Source organism: Mytilus californianus, unplaced genomic scaffold, assembly GCF_021869535.1.
Source record: "Mytilus californianus isolate M0D057914Y unplaced genomic scaffold, xbMytCali1.0.p SCAF_1, whole genome shotgun sequence".
In the NCBI taxonomy this organism is placed as follows: domain Eukaryota; kingdom Metazoa; phylum Mollusca; class Bivalvia; order Mytilida; family Mytilidae; genus Mytilus; species Mytilus californianus.
Window position 1 is genome coordinate 108,423,663 of NW_026262581.1, and position 14,726 is coordinate 108,438,388.

At 30.7% G+C, this 14,726-nt stretch overlaps 1 protein-coding gene across 21 annotated transcripts in view; it reads right to left on the reverse strand.

Annotated features, from left to right (window-relative positions):
- LOC127729754 (filamin-A-like) overlaps positions 1-14,726 on the reverse strand; it is a 78,575-nt gene that overhangs the window by 6,217 nt on the left and 57,632 nt on the right. For 15 of the 21 annotated variants that reach the window (XM_052237639.1, XM_052237643.1, XM_052237630.1 and 12 more), the window contains 13 exons: positions 13,105-13,146; positions 12,315-12,438; positions 11,930-12,070; positions 10,606-10,734; positions 8,664-8,837; positions 8,087-8,248; positions 7,683-7,886; positions 7,247-7,399; positions 3,869-3,997; positions 3,531-3,599; positions 2,416-2,580; positions 1,979-2,080; positions 146-535 (listed from right to left, as the gene is read on the reverse strand). In XM_052237639.1, the coding sequence (XP_052093599.1) occupies positions 146-535; positions 1,979-2,080; positions 2,416-2,580; positions 3,531-3,599; positions 3,869-3,997; positions 7,247-7,399; positions 7,683-7,886; positions 8,087-8,248; positions 8,664-8,837; positions 10,606-10,734; positions 11,930-12,070; positions 12,315-12,438; positions 13,105-13,146 (1,984 nt within the window). The remainder of the gene's footprint in view (positions 1-145; positions 536-1,978; positions 2,081-2,415; positions 2,581-3,530; positions 3,600-3,868; positions 3,998-7,246; positions 7,400-7,682; positions 7,887-8,086; positions 8,249-8,663; positions 8,838-10,605; positions 10,735-11,929; positions 12,071-12,314; positions 12,439-13,104; positions 13,147-14,726) is intronic. The other 6 variants (XM_052237661.1, XM_052237671.1, XM_052237689.1 and 3 more) reach the window with 3 other exon arrangements.

Genomic DNA, 14,726 nt, shown 5'->3' on the forward strand with positions numbered 1-14,726 from the left:
ACAGTTTCACAAATATATTCCTGTAATTCAAAGTTTAAAAAAATAGCTGAATTAAATCCTTATTTGCACAAGTTTTTTTATAGAGATATTTATTCAGTTCAACAGCACAATGGTATTTTTTGTTAAATGGTATCATTCTACTTACCATCATCGATTTCTTGAATTATGGCTTCTTCTTCTGTTCCAGAGGGAGCTACTACTTTAGCCTTCAGTTTTCCCTTTTGAGCATCATTAAAGTTTACAACAAAGGCAGCTGGTTTTCCCACTTGTAATCCCTTCTGTTGTAAAGCACTAACAGATATTTTACGAGCATCTCCGATACTTGGACATATGTCTACTTTGAATGGAGAATCTGGGATATGTTCATCATTAAATTTGATTGACACTAAATATTCTCCTGGTTCTGTAACCCTGTATGTAACACCACATGATCCATCTTTTCTATCATCAAAGTCAAGTTCTGCTTTAGATGGTCCTTCTACCGCAATGGACAGACCACCAGCTCCAGCTTCACGTGTGTAAATGTTAAAGTCACCTGTAAACAATTTGACAAAATTTTTTGAAATGATATAAAAATAACACTAATATTGATATGTTTTTATGTGGTTGTCATATTTAAAGAGATTTCAACTCTTACAAAATATGCACTACTGTCCATGACGTTAAAATACTAAATCCCTGGGATGTGTTTTAGTTGATTTTAGTCTCTGATGCATGATTTTTTATTATTAATTGTTTTGGCTTTTAACTAGCTGTCAGTAACTGCGAGTACTCTCAAATCGTACTTTCTTGTTTATTTGACCTGTTGATACTAATTGTATTGCTTTTTTGTTATTTAATGTTATTCAGGGTTATATCTGGTCTATATACCAGCTTTGATAAGTGTTTGGTATAACTAAAAATTTTCACTTTGTACTATGAACATCAAAATTATTTATTTTGTAATAATATTTCCTTTCTCTATTGGTACTGTACACGCATACCTAACAACAAAATTATTTTCATTTACCTGTGTTTAAAGTTATTGCAAATGGATGGTATTTTTGTTCGAGCATATTGTTTTTCTTTAATTGTTTAACATTTCTTACCGATATAACATGTTACTTTTATTATTCTTCCCTTAGTTTATTTATTTTGTATTCAAAATTATTTATTTTGTAAAAATATTTCCCTTCTCTATTGGTACTGTACAGGTATACCTAACAACAAAATTATTTTCATTTACCTGTGTTTAAAGTTATTGCAAATGGATGGTATTTTTGTTCGAGCATATTGTTTTTCTTTAATTGTTTAACATTTCTTACCGATATAACATGTTACTTTTATTATTCTTCCCTTAGTTTATTTATTTTGTATTTACATTGTGTCATAGGTCAAATTTATTTGTTCAGTGTATGTTCAATGGTGTTAATATGTCCTTTGATTGAGTTAAGCTATTTCAGTTGATATTTTATAGTGTGTCTTTCTATGTTGTGATGTTACACTATTGTTTCAGAAAAAGGGTGAAGGTTTGGTACCATTAAAACGTTTAAACCCGCTGCATTTGTTTGCACCTGTCCTAAGTCAGGAATCTGATGTTCAGTAGTTGTCGTTTGTTGATGTGGTTCATAAGTGTTTCTCGTTTCTCGTTTTTTATATAGATTAGACCGTTGGTTTTCCCGTTTGAATGGTTTTACACTAGTAATTTTTGGGGCCCTTTATAGCTTACTGTTCGGTGTGAGCCAAGGCTCCGTGTTGAAGACCGTACTGTTACCTATAATGGTTTACTTTTATAAATTTTTACTTGGATGGAGAGTTGTCTCATTGGCACTCATACCACATCTTCTTATATCTAAGTAAGTTTGAAATATATTTTATTTTGCACTAAGAAAAAGTTTACTACTATTTCCTTCAATTTACATGTAATTATAAATAATGATTATGCAAAACATAATTCAAGAATTGCAGATAACTATTACAAGAAGAATGTGTTACTTACATGGTTGATCAACCTCTCCTCTTTCAAGACCAGGTCCGGCAGCATGTACCTTGTGTGATCCACCACCAGCAATGGGACCTACTGTGAACTCAAATGGACTACCTAAAATGTGATCAAAAGTCATTAACTATACACATACACTACTGTATGGAAATGGCTTTTTCTCTCATGTCTACTAAATTTCTTTTGTTTGTCTTTCCTGGTGATATTTCCATATTTTTTCGCCAATAAATCGTGACAACCAAAAACAAAGGAAACTTTCAGTACAATACACAGACTGTCTGCTTGTTGGTATTTTTCAATTTCACATCTTATCTTAAATTCATTAATTTACATATTAACAGTGTCAATGGTTTATATAATTATGGATACTGACAAGAATTGGTCAATTTATCAAATCCAAATCCATATTACAATCCTAACATAAAATAACTTACCAGGGATATGCATATCCTTATGTTTAACACTAACTGTATGGACACCCATCTCCTTGGGAACAAATTTGATACTATAGTGATTATCATCTAAACTAACAATGTCACATAATTCTGTGATTCCAGATGGATTGGTTACTGAGGCTGTCATATCAAATGGACTAGTACCTGGAAATAAGCACAAAGATAACTTTATAAAGGAGTCGTTCTGGTTGTGGAGAGAATGGCTTTATCTTGATTTTGTAATGTAGGAATATCTATACTGCTATAATAATTCCTTGGGTTTGATTAAGATTTTATGAAAATTGTGGCTTTCCTTGAGAATAGGATTTTAATTCCAAACAAAATATGATAACTGACCCCTAAATGATCTGTGAAATGGTATGTAAGGAATAGACTAGCAATGTCTGTACTTTTAGAAAAATAGTCTAATGGAACTATGTTTGGCTATGAAAATATATTTCAATACTCCTTTCCTCTGTTTTCCCCTCAAAATTATCTAAAGCTAACATCACTGTCATGTCAAGGTCTTTTACTATCACTGCAAAATTGTACTTCCTGCATATCATGCTCAACTATATATTGGGAAGGGGGAGGGTTTCTTTGGATGAGAATTTCAGAGGCTGCAAGGAGATGGTGAAAAAAAAAGATTGTGTAAAATTTTATCTTGCAATTTTTTAAAGTCTCATTCATGAGAAAAAAATCTAGGTGATAAAAATATTTGTTAATTCTATTCAAATAGTTAGATCAACAGGAATTTCAAAATTAGTTTTAAATCATAAAAAAATATCAAATAAAAAAAAATTGAAATAACACATATAAAGAGCAAAAAAAGATTTCTGAAGAAAATTTCTTCTGTAATGCTTTAATGAAATTTCCTTAAGTTTAGTTGGATAATCTTTAAATGATACAAATTATTAAAGGTTTCATGGAAAGGTAAATAAATATCTTTTAAAATGAACAAAAATAATGGGAACTTCATGCTTAAACTAATAAATGGTTGAACTTTTGTAATTAAAGTGAATTTCAGAATCTATTTAAACTAAATCATTTAATGTTCTAACTAAACATAAGACACTCTGGGTCTGGAAGTTTGTGGGAATAATCACCCAACAAACCTTGCTGTTGTTGTTGTATAAGTGTAGCTTCAATCTGCTCAGAAGTCAGGATTCCGCCAAAGAAAGACACTACATATGGACAAATAAACATTTACAATACATAATCATTTAATCATTAAAATGTTGTAATTATATATCTTTTATTATCAAAAGTTTTTCTTTGATATTAATTTTCATATTTGTACACTTTCTAATGTTTAATTGAAAAAGCTTTTAGAGGAGTTTAAAAGGGACATATAAATTAAACCCATGACCGGATACAACATAAATACCATTTTAATGTTGAAGAGTTTTACCAAATTTCTAAAATACAAATGACATTTAAAAAGTCAACAAACCTGGAATTTTCAGACTAAGTTCACATTGGCTTCCTATGTGCATAACATCAGCAGCCTCCCTGTGACGAGTTATTCTTTCTGTTAATCTTGGTGATGGCTCTCCACCCACTTTAACATTAAATGGACTGCCTAGAAAATAATAAACAAGTATGTTGCTATCAATCAGCAAGTCCAGTTGTTGATTCTTTTAACTTCAATTTGCTTTAGTTAGCCTTTCATTGTCAATCTGAGATTGATAACAAGATATCAATATTTAAATAAACAAATGTTAGTTCCAAACAGCTTCAATAAATATTTTTACATGATAACTGACTTAATCATACTTTTACAAGAAATACAATGATTGAGAACAGAATGTTAATGACATGTACAAAAACTCGGCTTTAGAATTACTAAGTTATGACCATGACCTTGGAATTTAATGTAATGAAAGATATATTATCTAGGAGTTGCTGCCCCTATGATCAGATTCTGAATATCAAAGATCTAAGTATGACGAAGGAATTGCTTATATACTGATAATAATGGCATGCAAATAATCTCAATGTAAAAGGTCAATTACATAATCAACCAAGTATTAAGAAACCAATGATTCTTTAATCTATAAGAATTCAGATATAAACAAACATGTGATTATTTTCTACAAATTATAATTTTCATTAAAAAGTGTAAAACTGAGAGCATTCAGATGAACACAGCAGGTGATATAATCTCTAAATGGCTAACTTTCACTCTAGATTGTACATTGAAATCTTCATACAAAGCTTACCTGGAGGTGATATAATCTCTAAATGGCTAACTTTCACTCTAGATTGTACATTGAAATCCTTTTCATACAAAGCTTACCTGGAGGTGATATAATCTCTAAATGGCTAACTTTCACTCTAGATTGTACATTGAAATCCTCTTCATACAAAGCTTACCTGGAGGTGATATAATCTCTAAATGGCTAACTTTCACTCTAGATTGTACATTGAAATCCTTTTCATACAAAGCTTACCTGGAGGTGATATAATCTCTAAATGGCTAACTTTCACTCTAGATTGTACATTGAAATCCTCTTCATACAAAGCTTACCTGGAGGTGATATAATCTCTAAATGGCTAACTTTCACTCTAGATTGTACATTGAAATTCTCTTCATACAAAGCTTACCTGGAGGTGATATAATCTCTAAATGGCTAACTTTCACTCTAGATTGTACATTGAAATCTTCATACAAAGCTTACCTGGAGGTGATATAATCTCTAAATGGCTAACTTTCACTCTAGATTGTACATTGAAATCCTCTTCATACAAAGCTTACCTGGAGGTGATATAATCTCTAAATGGCTAACTTTCACTCTAGATTGTACATTGAAATCCTTTTCATACAAAGCTTACCTGGAGGTGATATAATCTCTAAATGGCTAACTTTCACTTTAGATTGTACATTGAAATCCTCTTCATACAAAGCTTACCTGGAGGTGATATAATCTCTAAATGGCTAACTTTCACTCTAGATTGTACATTGAAATCCTCTTCATACAAAGCTTACCTGGAGGTGATATAATCTCTAAATGGCTAACTTTCACTCTAGATTGTACATTGAAATCCTCTTCATACAAAGCTTACCTGGAGGTGATATAATCTCTACATGGTTAACTTTCACTCTAGATTGTACATTGAAATTCTCTTCATACAAAGCTTACCTGGAGGTGATATAATCTCTAAATGGCTAACTTTCACTTTAGATTGTACATTGAAATCCTCTTCATACAAAGCTTACCTGGAGGTGATATAATCTCTAAATGGCTAACTTTCACTCTAGATTGTACATTGAAATCCTCTTCATACAAAGCTTACCTGGAGGTGATATAATCTCTACATGGTTAACTTTCACTCTAGATTGTACATTGAAATTCTCTTCATACAAAGCTTACCTGGAGGTGATATAATCTCTAAATGGCTAACTTTCACTTTAGATTGTACATTGAAATTCTCTCCATACAAAGCTTACCTGGAGGTGATATAATCTCTAAATGGCTAACTTTCACTCTAGATTGTACATTGAAATCCTCCTCATACAAAGCTTACCTGGAGGTGATATAATCTCTAAATGGCTAACTTTCACTCTAGATTGTACATTGAAATTCTCTTCATACAAAGCTTACCTGGAGGTGATATACCGTAGAAAGGCTTGTATAGTTCGCAGTGGTACATAGTCCGCACCCCCTTCTCCCCACGAAATTTTAGGTAAAAAAACTTTTTCATTTTTTGTAACTGTTAGAAAAGGTCTAATGAAACTCCGGTAATTTCAAATCCTGTGCGGTCGTTTGCGGTATTTTCTTGGAAAAACCTGTTTTCCATCATCAAACAGAAGCTGAAACTGCTTGTTAATGATTCTAGAACGCTTCATGATTGTTAAAATAAGTTTAATTCACTTAAAAAACAATTTAGAAACTTGTGTATGTTTAAACAGGAAGTTTAAAAAGCACGTGTAAAAGAAGAAATTAACCGGTGAGAGTCGAAATCCGTACATAACAGATATCACTATAATACGACTTTGAAAGTAAAACAGTTCCATCCTTTTGTAAAACAGTCTTTAATATATCTATCACATTAATGTTTGAAGGGTCTTAAGCTTATACAAACCATATTCGTCAGTATGAAACACCAAAACGGAACGAACAATAACCGATTTCGTTTTGTAGTTTACAAATTCTAAGCTGGTTTACGGTTGTCTTTTTCACTATGTTTGTATCGTTTCAATCGAGCAGATACCAGTTTATTTCAACCAATGCATTGAAAAGAAACGAGAAATTTGTAATGAAAGGTTTAGTTTTTATATTTATCAGTATTAATTTGATATTGAATAGAAATAACTTATTAATATGGATGAGTTAAAATTATTAGTTTGAAAAATGATAAGAGCGCCTTCTACAATAGAAATAACAAAGATGGCGGAACGTAAACAAACCACCTCGACCGCGAAATTGAAATTTTTCTCTTATTTCTTGCTTATTGTACTCTATAGTCCGCACCCCGTCTGGAAGGTCCAATTTTGGAGAATAAAACCGCGGACTATACAAGCCTTTCTACGGTAATCTCTAAATGGCTAACTTTCACTCTAGATTGTACATTGAAATTCTCTCCATACAAAGCTTACCTGGAGGTGATATAATCTCTAAATGGCTAACTTTCACTCTAGATTGTACATTGAAATCCTCCTCATACAAAGCTTACCTGGAGGTGATATAATCTCTAAATGGCTAACTTTCACTCTAGATTGTACATTGAAATCCTCCTCATACAAAGCTTACCTGGAGGTGATATAATCTCTAAATGGCTAACTTTCACTCTAGATTGTACATTGAAATTCTCTTCATACAAAGCTTACCTGGAACATGTTCATCTGCAAATTTAACGTTAACGATGTAATTTCCAGGTTCTGTGGGTTTGTATGTGACATTACAAGCACCGTCTTCATTATCTGTACACTCAATGTCTGCCTTGCTGGGTCCCTCAATTGACAGACTAAGTCCTCCATAACCTAAGGAAAATAGTTGTTATGATAATCTATAAACAAATTATGGCTTATTTGTTGTTTGACTTGTCTTTTATGTACTCTATTAGGCATGCTGCCTTATAATAAGCTAAAAATACTAAAAACTAGATATAATCTTGAATTCCTCAAGTGAAATAACTCAGCTATGTAACAATTAAAATATTCCATGAAGGTGAATGTGTTTTCAAATATGAACTTTTCAAATAATTGTCACCAAATTATGTAGACGACCATGACTACACTAATAGTAAACGAACTGAATACATACCAGCATCTTTAGTGTCTACAACAAATTCGTTCAATTCATTGGCCATGCCCTTCTCTAATCCAGGTCCTGAAACCTTGACCTTACTGGCATTTCCAAGTTCACTTTCTCCAACAGTAATTTGGAAAGGACTATTTTGTATGTGATGACCATTTCTGTATACATTAACTAAGTGTACTCCTACTTCACGTGGGGTAAATGAGATTCCTGTAATTCAAATATTTTTTGATATAATTCATCCTCATGACCTATATTATACAATATCTTTTAATATCAACAAAATACCATTATGAGCAATACAACAATCAGTTACTTATTTATCTACTGGCTTTATAATAAAATTACAAATTTAATCTAGCCATTATTCCTTACTTAATTGTTTTTATACTTCAAAATCTTATACCTACCTAAATGACCATTTGCTAATCTCTTTAGTAAACATGGTTCTTCAGTACCAGATGGCGTTCTAATTGTTGCCATCAAATTACCAATATCCTCCTCAACAATTTTGAGTTCAAATTCGCTGCTACGTCCAAATTGAGACTTCCTCTTAATTTCTCCTGGTGGAGCTGTCAATTAATAAAATGCAATTAATATTGTGTCAATTATTGAAATACAATGACTATTTTGTCAATTAAAGAAATAGGATGAATATTTTGTCAATCAATGAAACACAGTGAATATTTTGTCAATTTATGAATTCAAGGATTATTTTTCCAATCAACAGTTTTGTCATTTGATGAAACACAATGAATACTTTGTCAGTAAATATTTGTCAATCACTAAAACCTTCTTGTTTTCTAAAATATTTAATTACAATGAATATTTTGTCTGTTTATGAAACACAGTGAAAATTTTGTAAACTAATAAAACAATTGTAATATTTTGTCATTTCAATAAACACAATGAACATTTTGTCATTTCAATAAACACAATGAACATTTTGTCAAGTAATACCTTAATCCTTGTAACAGATATACTTACATGTGATTTTAGAAGTGAATGGTGAACCAGAAATGTTTTGTCCAGCGAATTTCACAGTGATCTGGTATTCTCCTGGTGCTGTTGGTACATAACTGACAGTACATGTACCATCACCATTGTCATTACATTTGATTTCAGTCTTTGATGGTCCCTCAATAGATAGAGAAAGACCTCCTGCAAAAAGAAAATAAATGCTCTTTTACTTTAGGTTTACATGTTCTTGCTTTAATATTACATTAATGATGAACAATTCCTAAAATAGCTGAATCTCCAACAAACAGCACAATTATCTACCGGTAGAAGGAAAATTAATTTGTTATTAGTAGTCACCTTTCTGTGTTATTTAATTAAGTAAAATCAAATTAGTGTAAATCAAAGACCAATATTACAGCAACTTTTTACCTCTGTTGTAATTATGACAGAGAAAACCATAATTGGATGAATATCCTCCTACATTTCTTATATTTTTCTTAAAGTACAAAAAATATATTTGTATGTGAGTTGGTTATATATGCACTTTGATTTGCTGTCCAATATTTTGGTTACTTTCGGTAATATTTTTGTATAAAAACATATGTATTGTATTTCATTATAAATAATCCTCATATGCTTAAAAGGTGTCTGATATTAAACATAAAGGGGATAATATATATGACAATAAAAAGTATCAGTTGATATTCAAACTAGTTATTTATTCTCTTTCAGACATTACTTGGAAATAATTACAATTACATTAAATAAACAACAATCAATAATGTCAATGATAACTTATAATAGTAATTGCCTTACCTGAAATTTAAGAGGTTAATTCCTCAAAAAAAAACCCTCCTTTTTAGTCAATCTTAATAAAAAGTAGTTTAGTCTTTTGTTTCCTTTATCAAGCAATTGTTATAACCAATATATTTCAAAGCAAATATTCATTATCATTGGTGATTATATCAATTTTGAAGTTCTCCAGATGTTTCATAACTAAAGTCCAAATCTACATTACTTCTACTAAAGAAAACAATTAAATTCCCTACCCACAAAGAAAATAACCTGAACAGAAAAATCTTGATACAAATAACTGAACCAAACAATGGTACAGAAGATTAACCTTGTTTTAACTCTCTCTAAAGCAAGCAAGTTGGCCAAAAGATGTTAATCTTTGAAGGTACCTATAGGTATTCTGAAGGAATCTTCTTATTGATATGAGACTCAAAGGAATTCAAACTAATTGAATACTTCAAAATAAAAATAATATTTTTAAGCTTCATCCTCTGTTATCATGATTAAGTTGCAGTATGAAAAAAGTAAGAGTTGAAATAAAATTACACATCTTTTAAATGAATTTTGATTATATAAAGGTTTCCCTCAAGTTTTCAAAATAATTTGCTCATAAAGCAGCACATCTTTATTGATTCTGATTGTTTTATTTAATTAATCAGAAAATAAGTTTATCTGCTGATCTTTTTATTGTTTAATCAATATACAATAGATGTGACTTGGGAATTCTGGCAAGGAATAAGTAAGAGAACCATTAATTATATTACTGATTCATTCAACATTACAATTCTCACAATTGTTCATGGGATTTGAACCATTTTAACCACTTATAGTGCAATAGGATCATAAAATCACAAGGAACCTATGTGCATAGTATAAATGAAGGTATATTTTATAAATAATATTGTTTGACAGAGTAGCAAATTTACAAATTAAGTAAGATATTACTTTTATATATTTTATTTCACATTAGACTTTAACTTGATATCTAATCACATCTTTGGTGTAATTAAGCTGAATATTTTTAAAAGAGTGAAGAGCTTTAATAAATCAGCACAGCCAGGGAAATGTCCCCCTTGCACTAGTATTGTTGGAATATGTTTCCCCTTGCCCAAGTATTGTTGGAATCTGTTAAGTGAATGAACCATTAAAATACATCATTTCTATATAAACATACCTGCTCCTGCATCCTTGGTGACTATAGTAAAGTAGGCAGGTTCATTGACAATTCCATGAGTTAGACCAGGTCCATAAGCTGTCACATGTCCACTGTTTACAGCATCCACATGGAACTTAAATGGACTTCCTGTTATAAATAACAATAGGTCACTGTTAAATTTTCTTTCAAAATTTTGGTCACTCTAGACGGTTAAAGTATTATTTTCATTACTATTTCATATGCATACATGTGATAAACTTCAGAGCATGTGCCATATAAAAGCAATTTTTACATTCTCTTTCTCTCTCTCCCCTAAGATTTGTTTCTTCTATTTTTGTTTTATTTGCAAATATTCTTTAACAATTCTGGTTCTCAGTTTTGTTATATCAAAGCATAGCTTAAGGACCTTACAATATCAGACTATAAATCTGCATACAGATAATTTTCTTCAGTTTACTATCAGGTACTACCATTCCAAAATGCAAAGTTATATTTACCAATGAATGTTAAATAATCAAGAATCAATCAATCACATTTATGGTTAATGCATAATGCTTTAACTATAAATACATTATTCATGTTATAACACATCCACAATGAAATGCTAAAAAAGTTTGAGCAACTAAATATCCACAAATATCTACTTTTTTCCAAACAAATATAACACAGATTCTCAATTCCATTTTCTTTGGTTCTTAAAAGCTTTTAAGTTTTGGTAAAATCAGGAATTTAAGTACAAAATTGAAGAATTAATTCCTTTAAAATTCATCAGTTAACTCATTAAAAGTACATAACTCAGAATTACTCTTACAAATATTTGTTTGCAGCAAATAATTATAATCTTCTGTATTTTAAGATGCAGAGTGCAACAACTGTTATTCTTATCAATGAGATATGTAAGAAGTCAATCTTTATACTGATATTATATAAACTTTACCTCCATGATTTGATTTCAAGAAACTGGTATGTATAAAAATTCAGTTTGCAATCCTTGCTCAGAGTATTTTTTATCAATTTCTGTTGGGATTATGTTTAACAACAATTATTTCATACCGATGTTTCATTGTTAAGAATACTGTTTGGGCAGGCAAACTTTGAAAGTATGAGAGACCGACATTAGTAAAACTTAAAATTGGAAATACCACTGAAACATACCTTTCCTCAAATCCTGAACATATCAATTCTAATAATACTCAGAAACAAGCTTTCTAAATTTTAAAGCAAATGCTGATTATAAAGGGAAAAACAAGAACCATTTGTCTTCTGCCTTTTCATGGACACCCAAAATATTCAGTATGACCTTATTTTTTATTTTATTGCTCAAGTAACTTATTCTGCTTACCTTCAATTTCTTGATTATTGTAGTTGACATGGAGTTCATGTAATCCTGTTTCTGTTGGCTGATAACGGATTGTCACTGTACCATCCTTGTTGTCCTCGATCTTGGGATACGCCTTCTTACCAGATGGCATGACTACATAGGCTGTCAATCAAAAATAAACAAGTCAAACATCTTTTTAGCAATACACAAGGCAATGTGAGAAAACAAAATGTATTCTAATTAGTCTTAATACATAATTCATTTTATAATTTTTATTTGAGTTTGATTTTTGTGACCTTTAGAGTAACATTGACATGTAACATGTAAAACTGGAAATATAACTATAAACAATATATGCTGTCCTGATACAAAATCAAATATTAAAATATAAATAATGTATGCTGACCTGATACAAAATTAAATATAGGTCCTACTGGTATACGTAAGTCAACTGGTGCAAATAATCCTGCACCAGGAGCAGCACTCTTCACAGAGTCTACGGTATCAGCGGTAATTAGGTCTTCTCCAACCTGTAAAAGTTAAAACAACCATTACAACATTGCTGGTTATTAAATGAAAGATGCAATTGCCATACCATTATGGTAAATCTCTGCTGAAACAAATCATTTCACAACTAATTCTAAACCATAGTGAAATATAACTTCAATCAAGCCATACCATGCTTTTGGCAAGAATAAAACCTTTGTCAGCTTTTCAAAGATGAAGAAAATGAAATGAATTTTATCTGAGAAAAGAATGTTGTAAAAAGCTGCATCAATCACTGAGTGATGGAATTTTTGATTATCTCTGAAACTTCAAATTTTTATGGAGGATGATTTCATCTACACCGAAAAGAAAATTTAGTATTACAAAGTAATAAATAAAATGTGTTGCATCATGCCAAAACAATGACTGAAATTAGTAGTTAAAGCTTGTTGGTTAATGTTGTAGCATGCACAGTATATCACCAATACTCAAGTGTCAGAAGTTTGAATAGGAGCTTAGCAACATTTCTCATTTTTAAAAACAATTATCTAACAGAATTTATCTGAGTAAATATATTGAAGTCAAGTACATGACTAAGAGCATTACTTTTAACAACTTTGGACACAATACATAAGCATCCACTTTTTTAAAACTCAATCATGGTAAATATGTAAGAAAATATTGACCATCACCATATTGTAAAATCTTACCGGTTGCTTGAGATATTCTTCATATTCTTCAGGTGAAACAGCCTATATATAAAACAAGGTGAAGTCAATCAAACATGCAAGACATGCTCACACAATCTTTAAACGATAGAACAGAACTACCGATTCAAATCAAGTGACTTGGAAACATGTACAGCAGTTAGTATACAAGTTTCACTTTGGTTTGTTGTGTACATTAAATCTATTGTTGAAGCAGTGTGATGGCAATGTTAAAATATCTTTTGAAAATGAAGCAGTATTGAAGCAAGCATTCAGTGATTAGCATAAGTGTGTTTGTTTGGCTAGGCATGAATCAATGGTAAACATTTTGTGTGTTTGTTTGGCTAGGCATAATTCAATTGTAAACATTTTGTGTGTTTGTTTGGCTAGGCATGATTCAATGGTAAACATTTTGTGTGTTTGTTTGGCTAGACATGAATTAATGGTAAACATTTTGTGTGTTTGTTTGGCTAGACATGAATCAATGGTAAACATTTTGTGTGTTTGTTTGGCTAGGCATGATTCAATGGTAAACATTTTGTGTGTTTGTTTGGCTAAGCACATCTTCGCATGCCAAGGGTTATGATCAAACGAGGAGAGAGTCAGATCTTAACCCTTGGATATTGAAGATGGACTAGGCATGATTCAATGGTAAATATTTTGTGTGTTTGTTTTGCTAGGCATGATTGGTAAACATTTTCCTAGATAGATAAGTATGCCATCAAAGATTGCCAAAAAACATTAACAAAACTTAACTGAATTCTTGAGGTAGTTAATTGTTTCATTGAAAGCACATCTATTTTTGATGGGTTATTTCATCTAATCTGTTGAAATCAATTAACTTATAAATTGCTTGTTCCTTAGTAACCTATTTTTCTTATCTATTAAATGCAAATTCATATTGAGGAAATAAAAAAAGATGTAACCATTATATAATTGTAATTTCCTCCCAAGCTGTTATTACAAAAATCAAATGTTTGGATTATTAAATCCATTAATTTTTTTCAAACATTCAAGCAAATATTAATTCATTTGCTGTTACAATACTTATTAATAAACAAAAAAGTTTAAAATGGTTCTCTAAAAGTGATCAATTCATCATAGTACCACCAGATCATCTTTAAATATGGCCTTGATACATTAATTGTACATAACTTAATTAAAGAGTTAACAAAGCCATGCCACAAAAAATCAGAATTAAGATAATCTATAAGAATGACAAATGTTTTATTTCTGACATAACTCATTCATATCAATTATATCATTATGAATTTGTTTTTATGACATCTTCTTAGGAGAAAACAACAAACATCAATACATCATAATCTTTTCTCAGCAGGAGTATGAAGACAGATATTTTAGACATTCTCTAAGGGCATTCACAGCCAGGGATGGAATTATTCCATCAAAACTTAATCAACTACAAACAAATAACCAATAAACTTCAATTGGTTACTGCTGTTTTTACAATATATTAATGTTTATCTTCCCAAAGTTATTGACCCTTGCTAGTGTATTTAATATTAATTACTAAACTTCTAACTGAATCCTGTTAATCTAAGAAAATATCTAGAGCATCATTTGTTGTGTCTGTGCCTTACACATTTTAAAAGCAATAAATAAAA